Source organism: Procambarus clarkii, chromosome 76 (assembly GCF_040958095.1).
Source record: "Procambarus clarkii isolate CNS0578487 chromosome 76, FALCON_Pclarkii_2.0, whole genome shotgun sequence".
Taxonomy (NCBI): domain Eukaryota; kingdom Metazoa; phylum Arthropoda; class Malacostraca; order Decapoda; family Cambaridae; genus Procambarus; species Procambarus clarkii.
The window spans coordinates 22459168-22475280 of NC_091225.1; the positions used below are offsets into that span (position 1 = coordinate 22459168).

Below are 16113 nucleotides of genomic sequence, written 5' to 3' on the forward strand. Positions count from 1 at the left end.
CTGGTTGTGGCTCACTGTTTGATTTTCTCACAAGGAAACGTTCCATTGAAGATTGTTTTTACCTCTTCGCAATATTTGTCTGTAGTGAGGCATCACATTATCATTGAAAAGATTAATGCAATGGCCTACTACAGCTTTCTCTGGGTGAGTCGTTTCAATGAAAGTTTGCATTTCTTCCCACATCTTACACCACTTCCTAATTGTTGAGGAAGGGACATTCTCTACTGCCTCATCCTCCTCTGAAGACATATCCTCAGCTGCCTCTTGTTGCTGCTCCTTTTGAAGGGCTTGGAAGTTCTTCGTTGTGTTCTTCCACCAACTCCTCCATATCAGCACCATCCAATTCGAAGCTCATTTTTCCGGCCCAGAGTAACAATTTCCTCAACAATTGGCACTTCATTTACAGGCTCAAACCCCTCAGTCTAGCTCTGACACATTCAGGCCACAATTTTCTCCAGCCAGAGATGAAGGTTCTTAGTCACTTTTTGCCAGGCTTTGTCAAAGTTTTAAAGCACTACAAATGTTAAAATGTTTTTTCCAGAACTCTTTGAGGGTGAGGTTTGTGGCATCGGTCACTTAAAAACATTTCCGGAAAAGTGCCCTTTCATAAAGTTTCTTAAAATTCGCTATGATTTTCTGGTCCATAGGCTGAATTAGTGGTGGTGTTAGGAGGAAGGAACTTTGAGAGAAAATTAAATGTGTTCAACAATGCATCTTCCAAGCCTGGAGGATGAGCAGGAGCATTGTCAAGGAGAAGCAGGGCCTTGAGTGGCAAACTTATTCTCCTGCAGATATTTTTGTATGGCAGGGCACACCACATCATTTACCCACTCCGTAAAAAAAAAATCCTAGTCACCCATGCCTTATTAGCCCTCCACATCATACACATTTGGTTTTTCTTTACACTGTACTTTTTGAAACTCCTTGGTTTACTTGCATTTCCACTTGCATTTCCACACAGTACAAACGTAAACCTATCTTTCATAGGCTTGTGTCCGGGCAATGATTTCTCCTCCTTGGTAATGTATGTCCTCTTGGGCAATCTTTTCCAGAACAGTCCTGTCTCATCACAAACACTTGTTGCGGTAGGTATCCCTTAGCCTCTACAAAATCTTTAAATTCAATAAATCTTTCAGCCGTTGGTTTGTCTGAGCTGGCAGCCTCCCCATGCCTCCCAACACTATGAATCTCTGTTTTTTTTTTTTTTTTAAGACTAGTGTCTCGAGGAAAGGAAGGACCCCATGCCTTTCCTGGTGGAGCATTGAGCACCTTTTAAATCACCTGTACTTTGTTTGCATGCTCTTCAGATTGGGGGCTAGATTTGGCTATATTATCGAAGGTGTTGTTGCTTTGTCTTCTGCTTGGGTTGGCACTTTGCTGCTACTGGAGCTGCTTGATGTGACCTCCTTGGGCCATTTGGAGAACTTAAAGTTGCTTTCCTCTTTGGCATTTTAAGGGTTTAAATTCCTTGGTACCTCGCCCTTTCATTGCTAGAGCTCGCCGATGTGGCAAGACTTGGCTTGGTGGGTATTTGCAACTCTTGCAACACTGCCAAGGGTTCTGGTTGATACATGCAAGAAATGGTAGTTTTGTGGCAGTTTGCATTTTTGATGCAACACTTGCAGGACTCTGCTTTGGCTTCACTTAAGCTATTGGATCATAGACGTTAAATTAACTGGAAGGCCTTTATTCCCTTACAATGAAGATTATTCCCTTACAATGTTGTGGGTAGAATTGTAGAATACGCCTCGGTTTTGGTTTCTCGAGAGAAAACCTTTTACTTTTGGTGCAGACGTTTCTTTCCTTATTTTCCAAAGTTGCTACTGCTCCTGTTTTTCTGGAATTGACTTGGTTTCTGCATAAGATTTTGCCAGTTTAGTGTCTTATCCCCCTTAATTAGTTAAGGATTCATTATTATTTTTATATAACACTGTTAGGAAAAGTATGCAGTTCTTGCCCTATGCTGAGAAGAGGGTGGGGGGGCTGTTATGCAAGTTTCCAGTACACGGATATAGCTGGCTGCCCGTGCCAACAACCTCTTTTACATTGTAAGAAATTATCTTAAAATTTGTTCATTTAGATTGAGTAAATAGATTCCTCTTTAATGTTATAAAGTGTGGGCCAAAACACCTGCCAAGGCAGCTCCTATTTATATCCAGCTGAACATATTCATATACATGTCTAACTAGTGGCACAATCACATTACCAGACAACCAACTTGGAACAATGTGTTCCATGAACATACTACCCCCTACTAAAGCAATCGCAAGGTTTTTCTGAATCTTACCCCGAGTTCATAGTCGTGCTCTTTTCTGTATATATTGCATTAATGTGCCATAACTCGCTCACTCTCGCACACTTTTTAACTTTTGAATGTTAAGCTTTTTTTAAATTTCTTCATACTGGAGGTTTCTAATCCCTGAGTAAACATACCTCTGCATGAGGTTTAAAGTTGACTTACAGCCCTTCTATAGTATGGCAGCCAAAATTGAACTTTTATCTAAATGGTAGGTGGGGAGGCACCTCTAACAATAGCAATATAAAGCTGAAGAATAAAATTAGGTGTTCCTAGCAATTTTAATGTTGATCTCAATACTGCATCTTATTTGCCTTGTTTTGTACACTTGTGCAATGATTTTTCTCAAGATCTCTACTAATCATTGCTCCCAGATTTTTTCTGACTTCTGCTATTTTTGCAATTTCAAAATTCAGTCTGGCAACTATTACCATTACATAAGTTTAGAACACTAAATTTGTCAGTATTGTATTGCATTTACAAAGTTGGTGGTCATATTAAAAGCCTATTTTGATTGTTGTAAAAGTTCCAAAAAGTGGAACTTTTGGAACAGAATAGACTTGATAATAGTCCAGGATGGACCGAAATGTTGTCATCTCATCATCTGGTGTGTGGTTTGGTCATATAGTTCCAAAAGTGTTTTGACTAAATATTTTTGCACTTCATTTTTTTTGTTCATCTTCATGAAATTTGCAAATGTTGCTGATTATATAATCCATATTGGTGATGAACAGAGGTCTGTCCAAAGCCCTTAACTGCTATAAAAAAAAACAAATTTTACTGGACCTAATTATGCCAAACTGCTTTCTTAAGAACTAGCATGTCCTAGCCTAAATTAACACTTTGGCGTACCCTGCGCGCCACCCCTCAACTGTGCGATATGGGACCCAGGGTGTCACGGGAGCGCGCGTAAATTCTGAAAAGTGTATATTCTCCAACTTTGTCACCTTAATTCTCGTCCTACGAGATTAAATTTGGTATCATTGTGTTCGCAATAGAATTCTCTACAGCACTAAATGCATATAAACTCCAAAAGCCCAGCTAATTACCCGCAGCAAACAGAGAAAGTGCGAACGAGTTACCCAGGAGCGCGCAACACAATAAAATGTTTTCACTATTTTCACTCTGGTCACCTCAATTTTCGTCCTAGGTCTTTCATTTTGGTCTCAATGGGTTCGCAATAGAATTCTCTAGAGGAACATTAGCATATAAAATAAAAAACCTGGTCACGCTCCAACTGCCGACGAGTTGAAGACGGGCCACGCGTTAGCCGCAAGTGTGTGCTCAGATGCCTTCCAGCTACACTCCCAATTCCCGCCCTTTTCAAGCCTTTCTTTCGCAATTTTCTTCCTGGAAGGGCCTTGTTCATGATCACTATCCATCGTGGAGTAAGCTTAGATAGTTTCTAAAGCCGCAGTAAGAAATATAGCCACGGAAAATAGCCGAAATGTTCACACGTTTGAGATGCGAGGGGAGGCGACATTGGTCACAACAGTGGAGCGAAAACAATGGGTCCACGGCGTGTGCCAAGCCGCCTGAGGGCCACGAGGCTCGACAAAGAAAATGGGAAGACATCGGCGCGCATTTTAAAACCAGTCCCAAAAAAATCTAATAAAAACCTGATTTCTGGCGATTATTTAAAGTGGATGACGCAATGCTGCGTCATCCCTGGCATTACCGACAGTAAACGGATGACGCAATGCTGCGTCATGCCCGGGCGAAAGTGTTAAATGGACTCGTGTTACAGTATTTTGAATGCCTTGCAGTTATTGGTTACCTAACCTGCCCAATTTTTCTAAGGCCTACTTATTCTTTGTTAGTTGCATCTGAAAGAACCATTTAAGGTTTCTAGTTTCCTTTTTAACTGTTCTTGTTCGATATTGCTCTAGACTAAAGGTGCACTTTCCCCATTAATTTGTTTGTATACTGTACTGTGTGGTTGTGGTGTTTTATGCAAACAGGGGTCGTCTTCCTTAATACTTGCACAGCCCAAGGGTTAATACCAATATTGTTTCTCTTAAAGTGTAAAGTTCAGTTTGAGCTGGATACATTTTAGGAACGCATGCCTCTTGCATCCCAATACAGAGTATTTTGAGTAAGTGAAACCTCAGTGTGTCTGGGAGAACTGAACATGCTTATAGAAGACATGTTTGTGCATCATAATTTTTCAGCAAAATTGCATTAAACTGTTACACACTTAATCTGTGGTGTAATCTGTAATTTTCTAATATAAACAAAGCTACCCACTGTAATTTATTTTTTTTATTATTGTTGAACCATTGTCGTGCACGTTTTGCAATTTCGTTTGCAAGGATGTGTAACATTTTCCTATTTATTTAACATTTTAATGCTCATTGTAATAGGAACTCGTTTTCTGAACCAGTGTGAACAAAAAATTTGATTTGGTTAATCGGGCGTTTCATCCTTCTTGCAAAATGTTTTGGATGAAGATATATTGGGATTAGTGGGCAGGTTTACAACTAGACCATGAACTAGACACATTTAAAGAGGTAGGAAGTGTTGACCCTAAATTTGAGCCCATAAGATGACGATAATTACCCAAGTGTGGTTACAGGATGTTACACTCATGGTGTCTTGTCTTTCCAGTGCTCTGTTGTATAATGCGTTGACACTACTGACGGTTTTGGCCTCCACCACATTCTACCACGCCATTTCTAAAAGAAAACTTTCCAATATTTTTTGGGCACCTTAGTTTGAATGTCCTCTTGTTCTTAAAGTTGTTGGTTTCGGAAATTCCACTGTCAATTTGGTCGATTCCTGTTATTTTTGTAAGGGGGTGATCATAGCCCCTCTCTTTTATCTCGTAGTTTTGGCATGTTTGATGCCTGTAGTCTCGTGTAGTAACAATTGTTTTTTGGTTCCGGAAGCCATTTTGTAGGATGCCGTTGCACCTTTTCCAGTTTGTGCTTAGAGATTTGGGCACCGTACATCTTCTGCATATTCCAATTTTGGTCTCGCAAAAGTCATGTATTTTAGTATTGCCTTTAGTATTTCACCGTCCATGTAATTAAAATATGTGAAGTTGGAAAGTGACGCATGTGCTCCTCTCCCAAATGTTTGTGGTCCTCTGGTGATGGCTTACTGTCCAAAACACCCTTGGGTCTCGGTTCTCTATTAGATTTTTAATTCCTTTCCACATAATTTGTAAGTTGTGTGTGGTAAATGTTCTCGTTTCACATTCCATAACATGGCATTTATTCACATTGAATTACATTTGCCACTTGACTCTCCACTTATTTTATCTAGATGAATTTGAGGGGCATGACGATCGTTTGCATCTCTATCTTCCCAAGTATCTTGGCATCATCCACAAAAATGTTCATATAATTCTCTTTGTTCTGGTAGATAGTTTATGTAGATGATCATTACTGGTTCAGGAACTGAACCCTGTGGTTGTTTATAACGCTCCTCCAATCTGAAACGTTGTCTCCGATTACTGCCCTAATCTGTCGGTTAGAAAATTTTTCATCCGTGCCAGAAGTCTCCCTGCCTCTCCTCTTGTCACATAGGTGTTATCTATGTGCTCTTGGAATAATATATAGGTTAGGATATGTTAAGACTTGCATGGTCTTCTTAACACTTTCGCTACCTGATCACGTATATTTCATCATAAAACCAAAATACACAGAGTGCGTGATAACTCAAACGGCGTAAAATTTTGTTTACACATTCCATTTATTGTCTGAATACTATGGAACTAGTTTTAAAATGCGTGCCAACATCTTTCATACCCAACGTGGCATCCTGACCCACTGTGTGGGCACCCACTCATGCTGTAGGCTCACTGTTCTTGTCACAGCCACGACCTCCCCTAGAGTCGGTTTTCCCCCGTTCTGTTTATTTTATCTTGGGTATTTGTTGTTACTGGCTTTATAAACACTGCAAATTGACTTGCAGATGGATACTGATGAAGAACAGAGTCAATCCATGATGAAAATATGAGGGAAAAAGTTAAGTGTGTTCGTGAAAAGTATAGGAAAGTGAGACTTGTATGTTCTTATATGCAAATATCCCTTTACAGCATTCTATTACGAAAAATTAAATACCAAATTTAATGATGTATCGCAAAAATTGAGATGGAAAAAGGTGAAAGAGTATGAACATTGTAGTGAAGTTGTGTGTTTGCGGGCAGCGCTCAGCTGACCTTGCTGTGTAATTACCCAAGTGTAATTACAGGATGAAAGCTATGCTGATGGTGTCCCATCTTCCCAGCACTTTGTCATATAATGCTTTGAAACTGCTGATGGTCTTGGCCTCCACCACCTTCCCCTAACTTGTTCCAACAGTCTACCACCATTTGCGAAAGTGAATTTTCTTTTATTTCTTAGGGCATCTGTGTTTAGCTAGTTTAAATCTGTGACCTCTTGATCTTGAAGTTCCAGGTCTTGGGGAAATCTTCCCTATCGATTTTATAAATTCCTGTTACTATTTTGTATATGGTGATCGTATCGCTTCTTTTTCTTCTGCCTTCTAGTTTTTGCATATTTAATGCCTCTATCCTCTCCTCATAGCTCTTGCCCTTCAGTTCTGGGAGCCACTTAAAAGCATGTCTTTTGCACCTTTTCCAGTTTGTTGATGTGCTTCTTAAGATATGGGCACCACACAACCACTGCATATTCTAGCTTTGGCCTAACAAAATTTGTGAGCAATTTCTTTATTTCGGCATCCATGTATTTAAAAGCAATTCTGAAGTTAGAAAGCGTGGCAAAGCTCCTCGCACAAAGTTCTTTATGTGGTCCTCAGGTGATGGTTTTCATCTAGAACCACCCTTAAAATATTTCTTTATCAGAATTCTTTAAAAATTCCTCGCATGATTTATAGGTTGTGTGGGGTATGTTCTCCTATTCCACATTCCACATGCCAAGTGGTGCTCCATATACTTATTTTGTCCAGGTTTTCTTAAAGGGCATGACAATCATCTAGGTTTCTTATTCTTCCTATTATCCAAGCATCATCAGCAAACGGGTTCATATGATTGTGTTCCATCTGGTAGATCATGTGGCAGGTTGCCTGCTGTGCCAGTGAAAGGTTCGAAATTTACCCTAATAGGTCTTGTTTCTCAAAGGTGAAATTGCACGTGGGTGCTCGGGGTGTTAGGGTAACGATGAGCCCCTATCAAAAATACTTTTGAACGATGGGATTTTGAAAGTGGGATGGCCTCTAGTAACCTTAATTTGTAATTGGGGGAATGGCGGAAAATTGACCTCTGTAGTAACTAACACGATCAGAGTTATAGTAGTTTAAAGGCACAGTATTTTAGATTTAGAATGTTCTGCACAAGGCATAATCATCCAGGATGGAGTTGTTAATGTATTAAAGGTAAAAAATGAAGTAAATTTGTATTTATATTGAAAAGTTGCAATAATTGTGATTTTGGTTAAGACATACATACACTAACATGTAATTGCATTTTATTTTTGTTGGTATGCTGTCAGATATTCTAGTAGCATCAAGATCATCCACACCCACTGTCCGCAAATCTCCCGTATCTGATGCCGGAGTGCAAGTTACCCCACCTCCTACTAGAGAGGAGAAAAAGAAAAGTCAATCACAGCCTCAGCCACAGAGGCAGCAAGAAAGGTAAAAAAAAAAAAATTATTTAAGTTAATACCTAGGTTTTTGTCTTTGTAATTAAGTTGCTATATCTTTTTAAATCTGCTTATTTATAAAATGCCACATTGTTTCTAAAGCCTTTACACTTCTGTGTGTGTAATTACCTAAGTGTAGTTACAGGATGAGAGCTACACTCGTGGTGTCCCGTCTTCCCAATATTCTTTGTCGTGTAACGCTTTGAAACTACTGACGGTCTTGGCCTCCACCACCTTCTCGCCTAACTTGTTCCAACCGTCTATTACTCTGTTTGCGAAAGTGAATTTTCTTATTTCTTTGGCATCCGTGTTTAGCTAGTTTAAATCTGACCTCTTGTTCTTGAAGTTCCAGGTCTCGGGAAATCTTCCCTATCGATTTTATCAATTCCCTGTTACTATTTTGTACGTAGTGATCATATGACCTCTTTCTTCTGTCTTCTAGTTTTGGCATATTTAATGCCTCTAACCTCTCCTCATAGCTCTTGCCCTTCAGTTCTGGGAGCCACTTAGTAGCATGTCTTTGCACCTTTTCCAGTTTGTTGAAGTGCTTCTTAAGATATGGGCACCACACAACCGCTGCAATATTCTAGCTTTGGCCTAACAAAAGTCGTGAACAATTTCTTTAGTATATCGCCATCCATGTATTTAAAAGCAATTCTGAAGTTAGAAAGCGTGGCATAGGCTCCTCGCACAACATTCTTTATGTGGTCCTCAGATGATAGTTTTCTATCTAGAACCACCCCTAGATCTCTCCTTATCAGAATTCTTTAAAGATTTCTCACATAATATATAGGTTGTGTGGGGTCTATGTTCTCCTATTCCACATTCCATAACATGGCATTTATTAACATTAAATTCCATTTGCCAAGTGGTGCTCCATATACTTATTTTGTCCAGGTCATCTTGAAGGGTATGACAATCATCTAAGTTTCTTATCCTTCCTATTATCTTAGCATCATCAGCAAACATGTTCATATAATTTTGTATACCAACTGGTAGACAATAAACATCACTGCAAGAACTGAACCCTGTGGTACCCCACTTGCGATATTTCTCCAGTCCGATACATTGCCTCTGATTACTGCCCTCATTTTTCTATCAGTCGGGAGATTTTTCATCCATGTTAGCTTACCTGTCACCCCTCCAATATTTTTCCAGTTTCCAGAACAACCTCTTGTGTGGTACTCTGTCGAAAGCCATTTTTTAAGGTCCAGATAGATGCAGTCGATCCCAACCATCTCTTTCCTGTAAAATCTCTGTGGCTCGATCATAGAAATAGAGTAAATTCGATACACGGGATCTTCCAGATCGAAAACCATACTGTCTGTCTGATATAATATCATTTCTCTCCAGGTGTTCTACCCATTTAGTTTTGATTAGTTTTTCCAATACTTTCACTATTACAGTAGTCAATGATACAGGTCTATAATTGAGGGGATCTTCCCTGCTGCCACTTTTGTAGATTGGAACTATGTTAGCCTGTTTCCACACATCTGCTATGACTTCCTGTATACAGGGATGCCTGAAAGATCAACCAGACTGTGTAGTTACCCAAGCGTAGTTACAGGAGGAAAGCTACGCTTGTGGTGTCCCATTTTCCCGGTAATGTCATAAAAGTTGTGTGGTGGTCTCCTCCAATTCCACATTCAATAACATGGCATTTATTCACATTAAATTCCATTTGCTACTTGATGCTCTAAGCACTTACTTTATCTAGGTCGATTTGAAGGGCATTACAATTCTCCATCTTCCCCAGTATCTCTGCATCGTCTGCAAACATATTCATATGATGCCCGTGTTATCCCGTGCGTAGGTTCTGACCCTCAAAGTCCTTGTGGATTTGTTTGTTCATGTATTTCTGTATTCCTGCTGGTAGATAGTTTATGTAGATGGACATTTTACTGGTGCAAGAACCGAATCCTGTGGTACTCCACTAGTAACACTCCTCCAGTCAGATAAATTGTCTCCTGATTACTACCATCATCTGTCAGTCGGTTAGAAAAATTTTCATCCTGTGTCAGAAGTCTCCCTGGCACCCTTCTAGCATGTTCTAGTTTCTAGAACAGCCTCCTGTGTGGAACTCTGTCAAAATCTTTTTTCAAGTTCAGAAGAGGCAGTCAACCCAACCACCTCTCCTGAAATATTTATCATATTTACCATAAAGTAAATTTGTTATACAGGATCTTTGTTCAAAAACCACCTGTTATGTCGTTACTCTAGGTGTTCAACCCATTTGGCTTCAATTATTGTTTCTAGTGTTTTGACTACTACGGTTGTTATAAATGATATGGGTCTATAATTTCGAGGTTTCTCTCGACTACCATTTTTATAGATTGGTGCTATGATGGCTTTTTCCTTGTACCTGTATTTGCTAAGATTCCTGTGTATGAGGATGTCTGGAATATTGTTTGGCGTGGAATGCTCAGCTCTGTTGCACATTCTTGTAGCACCCAAGGTAAAACTCCAGGTCCAACTGCCATTTTTTTTTTTTTTCATGCCCCCTTGAGTAATTTTTCAATTTCATCTTCCTCTATATATTCTATGGTGAACTCTGGAATTGGTATTGGTCCAGCTCTCTGAAATCCTCATTGTGTACAAACACACTTTTGGAACTGTTCATTTAGCATTTCACATCTTGGTTTTCATTCTCATTAGTCCTGGTTTCCCATTCTCATTAGTCCTGGATTCCCATTCTCAATCTGGATTTTATCCTGTACATGTAGCATTCTTTTAATGAATTTATAGAAAGCCTGGATCTATTTTACATTTGCCTGCTATACCTTACTCAGTTTTTCTACCTCTCTTCTCGCTGCTGTGTAATTATTTCTTGCTTGCTTGTAGTGCTGGTATGTTTGTGGGTAAGGCCTCTTCCTATATTGAACCCATTTTCTTGTCTTCCACTCTGACCCTCTCGCAATTTCTGCTGAACCAATCCTGTTTTCTGGTCCTGCATCTCCGTTTTGGTTTAAATGTTTGTGTGTTTATTTTGCAAAATTTGGCATACATCTCGTTTACTTCCTTGCCTAGCATAAAGTCTGTCCAATTAAACTCATTAAAGAATTTAAGTTCCCCATAGTGTCCTCTTAACCTAGTTAAACTCTTTCAATGACCTCCCCCCCCCCCCATTCTCTTCTAGAGTGTCACAAAGCATATTTAATTTCTAAAAGGACATGATCACTCTCCCAAGGGAAGACAGTACAGTATGTTAAATATCTCTTCTTTCCTGGTGAATAGTAGATTCAGTATTTGTGGAACATCCCCTTTCCTCATTCTTGTTGCCTGTTTGACGTGTTGATACATATCTCCAGAATGAGGTTTACAAATCTGCCTGTACAAATGTTCTCCATTCTTAATTTATAGGCCTCCCAGTCTATCGTTTTAAAGTTGATTTCCCCCCTTCCCCCCAGTACCAATAGTTTTAATTAATCATTATCTGTTTTTACTTTAATCTCTCATGATCATTATAAGGCCCTCTTGTTTTGTTTATCTAGTTCCTCCTTTGTCCATGTGTTGCTTGCTGCTGGTGGGCTGTAGGCATTTACAATTCAGTTTGTCATCCTGATCCCAGACCTGTAATGCCATTGTCAACTTCTTGAGGGTTTTTGGTTATTAACACTCTTCAGGTGTCACAAACAGTCATGCCCATGCACTCGGCTCCTGGGCCTGACTCGTGGAATTCAATATTCATAAAGAAATGTAAAGTACCAGTAGCGCGAGCACTCGGCATAATATGGAGAAAGAGCCTGGATACAGGGGGAGATACCAGCAGCACTTAAATCTGCAGTTACAGCTCCTTTGCACAAAAGGGGGGGGGGGGGGAGTAAAGCCTTGGCAAAAAACTGTAGACCATTTGCACTAACATCGCACATAATAAGTTTTTGAAAGTGATTAGGAATCAAATTTCTAGTTTTATGGAAAATGAGTTACACAACCCAGGACAACATGGATTTAGAGTGTGAAGATCCTGTCCGTCACAGTTACTCAACCACAATGACAAAATCACAGAAGCTCTAGAAGAAAAGCAAAATGCAGATGTAGTATACACAGACTGCAAAGGCATTTGATAAATGTGATCATTGAGTGATTGCACACAAAATGAGGTCAATGGGAATAACTGGTAAAGTAGGACGCTTGATACACAATTACCTGTCGAACAGAACACAGAGTAACAGTCAATCAAACCAAAGTCAAAGTGCAGTTAAAAGCTCTGTACCTCAAGGTACAGTCCTTGCACCACTGCTGTTCCTTATTCTCATATCAGATATAGATTAAAATAAGTCACAGCTTCGTGTCATCCTTTGCAGATGACACACAAATCGGCATGAAAATTACTTCTGCTAAAGATATGGAAAAATTACAAGCAGATATCAACAAAGTTTTCGATTGGGTAGCAGAAAATATGATTAACAGTGATAAATTCCAGGTACTTGGGTACGGCAAAAATGAGGACCTGAAACATAATACAGGGTACAAAACACAATCGAATCTGCTCATAATAGGTAAACAGCATGTCAAGGATTTGGGAATGATGAAGATAATGATGTGCGATTAACGTTTACGGAGTATAACCAAGCAAATATTGCGTTGTCCAGAAAAATGATAGGATGGATTACAAGAACTTTCAAATCCAGGGATCCCATCACGATGGTTGTACTCTTCTTGAAGTCACTTGGGTTGTCTCGTCTCGAGTACTGCTCAGTACTCCCATCCCCCTTCAGAGCAGGAGAGATTGCAGAAATAGAGGGAATACAGAGAACATATACGGCACGCATAGATGCGATAAAGCGCCTAAATTATTGGGATCGTCTCTTAAGCTCTCCAAATGTGCTCGCTAGAAAGGAGACGAGAGATACCAAATAATATACACATGGAAAATACTGGAAGGCCAGGTCCCTAATCTACACAGTAAAATAACATACTGGAGTGAACTATATGGAAGAAAATGCAGAATAGAACCAGTGAAGAGCAGGGTGCCATAGGCACAATCAGAGAACACTGTATAAACATCAGAGGTCTGCAGCTGTTTAATGTCCTCCCAGCGTCTATAAGAAATATTGCCGGAACAACCGTGGACATCTTAGAGAGAACTAGACTGTTTTCTAAAAGTTCCGGACCAACCAGGCTGTGGTGGGTATGTGGGCCATGGGGCCGCTCCAAGCAACAGCCTGGTGGGCCAAACTCTCACAAGTCAAGCCTGGCCTCGGGCTGGGCTTGGAGAATAGAACTCCTCCCAGGACCCCATCAAGCAGGTATCGCCCCTCCTCCCCCATCCTAGTTTTTGTGACGTTCCCTGTTCCCTTTCCCTTCCCTTTACTTCCTCTTTCCCTAATGATTTTGTTGCTTTGTTTTATGTATCATTTAACTAGCTTTCCAGACTCTAACACTGAACAAATAATTCATTTCTATTCCCATTTAGAGGTTTCACTTAAAGGTTCATTCTCAGCTTTTCTGTCTTCCTTTGAGAAGTATTGTCTTATTGACCAAAGTTTGCCATCGTCATCACTGCAATTTCCCAGAATTTCTAAGCATTTGTCATTTGTTTCACTATTGAATGTCATTCTTAAGAGGCATGTCTTGTCTCTCCTATTTTCCTATTCTCCAAAAATCGGACATTTTCCTTTTGAATTGAGGCCTTCTAAACCTATTTATCTAATTTTTATCTTTTTTTTTTTTTTTTTTTTTTTTTTTGCTGCTCTGTCCACCCTAGATATTTCCTTTTTTAAACACCCAAAATTTATGGACTTGCTTCTATCTGTATTGTTTTGAACTAATTTACTGCTGGTAACAATTTTTTGTTTTTCTAATTGCTTTCCTAACTTCTGCTTCATGTTGTTTCTGGTTTTGACTTTCAAACACATTGCTAGTCTGCATACATTTTTTTGTCTCGTCTGTAATTTTTTAGTTGTTCATTGACTTCTCTATGCAAGATGTCCATGAAGTTTCTCCTTGCACATCCTTACCTAACTGTCAACCCTCAGGGTTCCTTTGGAGTTAACATATGAGTCTGTTTTCTTGTTAATTTCCTCAAATTCACCACTTCTTTCCATACCTCATTTTTGTGCACTAGTTCCTTGATTTGTATCTACCAGTTTCTTTACCTTGTCTTTTTAGAGTGTAAACCTCACCCCTGAAAACTTCACGTCTTGTTCAAATTTAAGGACCTTTTCTTCATACTCCTTTAGCATATCCTTGATAAACTCTTAACTTGCCAAGAAAATCTTCTTTCCTTATATCTTGATCTGAGAATCCTTCAAAACATTCATAGGCTGGTATGCTTGCCTATACTGTGGTGGCGGTCATCTTTGTTACTGATGATAGTTTGTTTTGGAGTAAAAACGTTTCCTACAGTTTTCACTTGCTTTCATTTATTTTGTCTTATTTACTTTTCAGTTTCCCTATAAAATACCTTTATGTAACCTGGGCCCCCACTTGCTGGGCATGGCTAGAAGACTGTACAATATTGAATAAGGCTCCAATGGGGAAGGATGATGCTCTGGCCATGTTATGGCATATTTTGCTTGTTTTCTATGCATCAGGGGCATATATGTATATTGAATGTTGTAGAGAGGATTGGGCAACATGTTAGAAGAATGCAGTAGCTGTACTCGTGCTACAGCGATAATAAAAGGATATAATGTGTGATTACTCACCGGCCGCTGAGGAGCTGACGGCAGCAACCGCACTATGTTCATTGTTCCCCGCTTATCTCGCGTCGGTTTTACCACACAACCTCTAGGGTTCAGTTTTTAACCAATTTTCTTGAATCCTACATATTATGTAATTACCCAAGTGTAGTTACAGGACGAGATCTATGCTCATGGTGTCCCGTCTTCCCAGCACTTTCGTCGTAGAACACTTTGAAAATTACTGGTGGTTTTGGCCTCCTCCCACCTTCTCGCCTAACTTGTTCCAAACGTCTACCACTGTTTGCGAAAGTGAATTTTCTTATTTCTTCGGCAGCTTTGTTTAGTTTAAATCTATAACCTCTTGTTATTGAAGTTCCAGGTCTCGGGAATTCTTCTATTAATTTTATAGATTCCTGTTACTATTTTATACGTTGTGATCATATCTCTTTCTTCTATATTCTAGTTTTGGCATATTCAATGCCTCAAACCTCTCCTTGTAGCTCATGTCCTTCAGTTCTGGGAGTCATTTAGTGACATGTCTTTGCACCTTTTCCAGTTTGTTGATGTGCTTCTTAATATGTGGGCACCATAAAACTGTTGCATATTCCAGCTTTGGTCTAACTAAAGTTGTGAACAATTGCTTTAATATTTTGCCATCCATGTATTTATAAGCACTTCTGAAGTTAGAAAGTGTAGCCTAGGCTTCTCGCACAATGTGCAATGAAAAAAAGGTTTTCCTCTTGCCGGTGGCCATCTTGAATTTCGGCGTCTGCACTGTTAACACTATGGCAACTTTTACTAGTCCAATATTTTAATTTCCTTGCATATTAGTGTCATCTCTTCTATTTTTGAAAAGCACTACACCTTGCGTGCCTTGGGACCCCACTCTCTATCTTGACCTGTTGTACAACACTTGGTAATTTTGAAATATTCTGGAGCTCTTTTGATGCAGGTGTTAGCACAAGGGGAACTCTGTTGGATGTGTACAGTTACTAGCTCTAAAATTATTATGAAGCCTTTTTTTTTTTTTTTTTTTTTTTTAATACGTGCCTTAGTTTTGTTGCTAATAAATGGTTTCCATTTTTTTTTTTAAGGGGGGTTGTGTAATTTTTTTTTTTTTTTTTTTTTTTTTTTTTTGGCAAACTAGACATAAAAGATAAGACGGAGATAAAGGACTATTATGATACTTCAGTACACTACAAATATAGTGTGTTTGAAATTTAAGTTTTATCAACTGCACTGCACGCCTGGTTTTGGCAAAAACGTTTTGGTGCAATTGTCAAGGACATATTTTTGTTTATTATAAATGTTCAGGTAAAATTGTCTGTTTCGAGACTCTACTATTTCCATTTCAAAACAGAGTAATGAAAACATTAAAAGAACATAAATATATAGCCTAAGTTAAAAAACGCCTCACAAAGCACCTAAAGGTGCTTTGTACAGTGCAGTGGTTAAAGGAATTTTTTACTTTTGTTTTTCCATTAACCCTTAAACTGTGCAACACGTCATATGACGTGTTGAGTGACATACCCAAAAGTGCGCATCGCGTCATATGATGACGTGTTGGAGTACTGTATTACGC

The 16113-nt window shown here is 39.2% G+C and overlaps 1 protein-coding gene across 3 annotated transcripts in view; it reads left to right on the forward strand.

Moving 5' to 3' along the window:
- tral (trailer hitch) overlaps positions 1-16113 on the forward strand; it is a 57000-nt gene that overhangs the window by 20574 nt on the left and 20313 nt on the right. For all 3 annotated transcript variants that reach the window (XM_045763950.2, XM_069313743.1, XM_045763954.2), the window contains exon 4: positions 7753-7897. In XM_045763950.2, coding sequence (XP_045619906.1) covers positions 7753-7897 — 145 coding nt within the window. The remainder of the gene's footprint in view (positions 1-7752; positions 7898-16113) is intronic.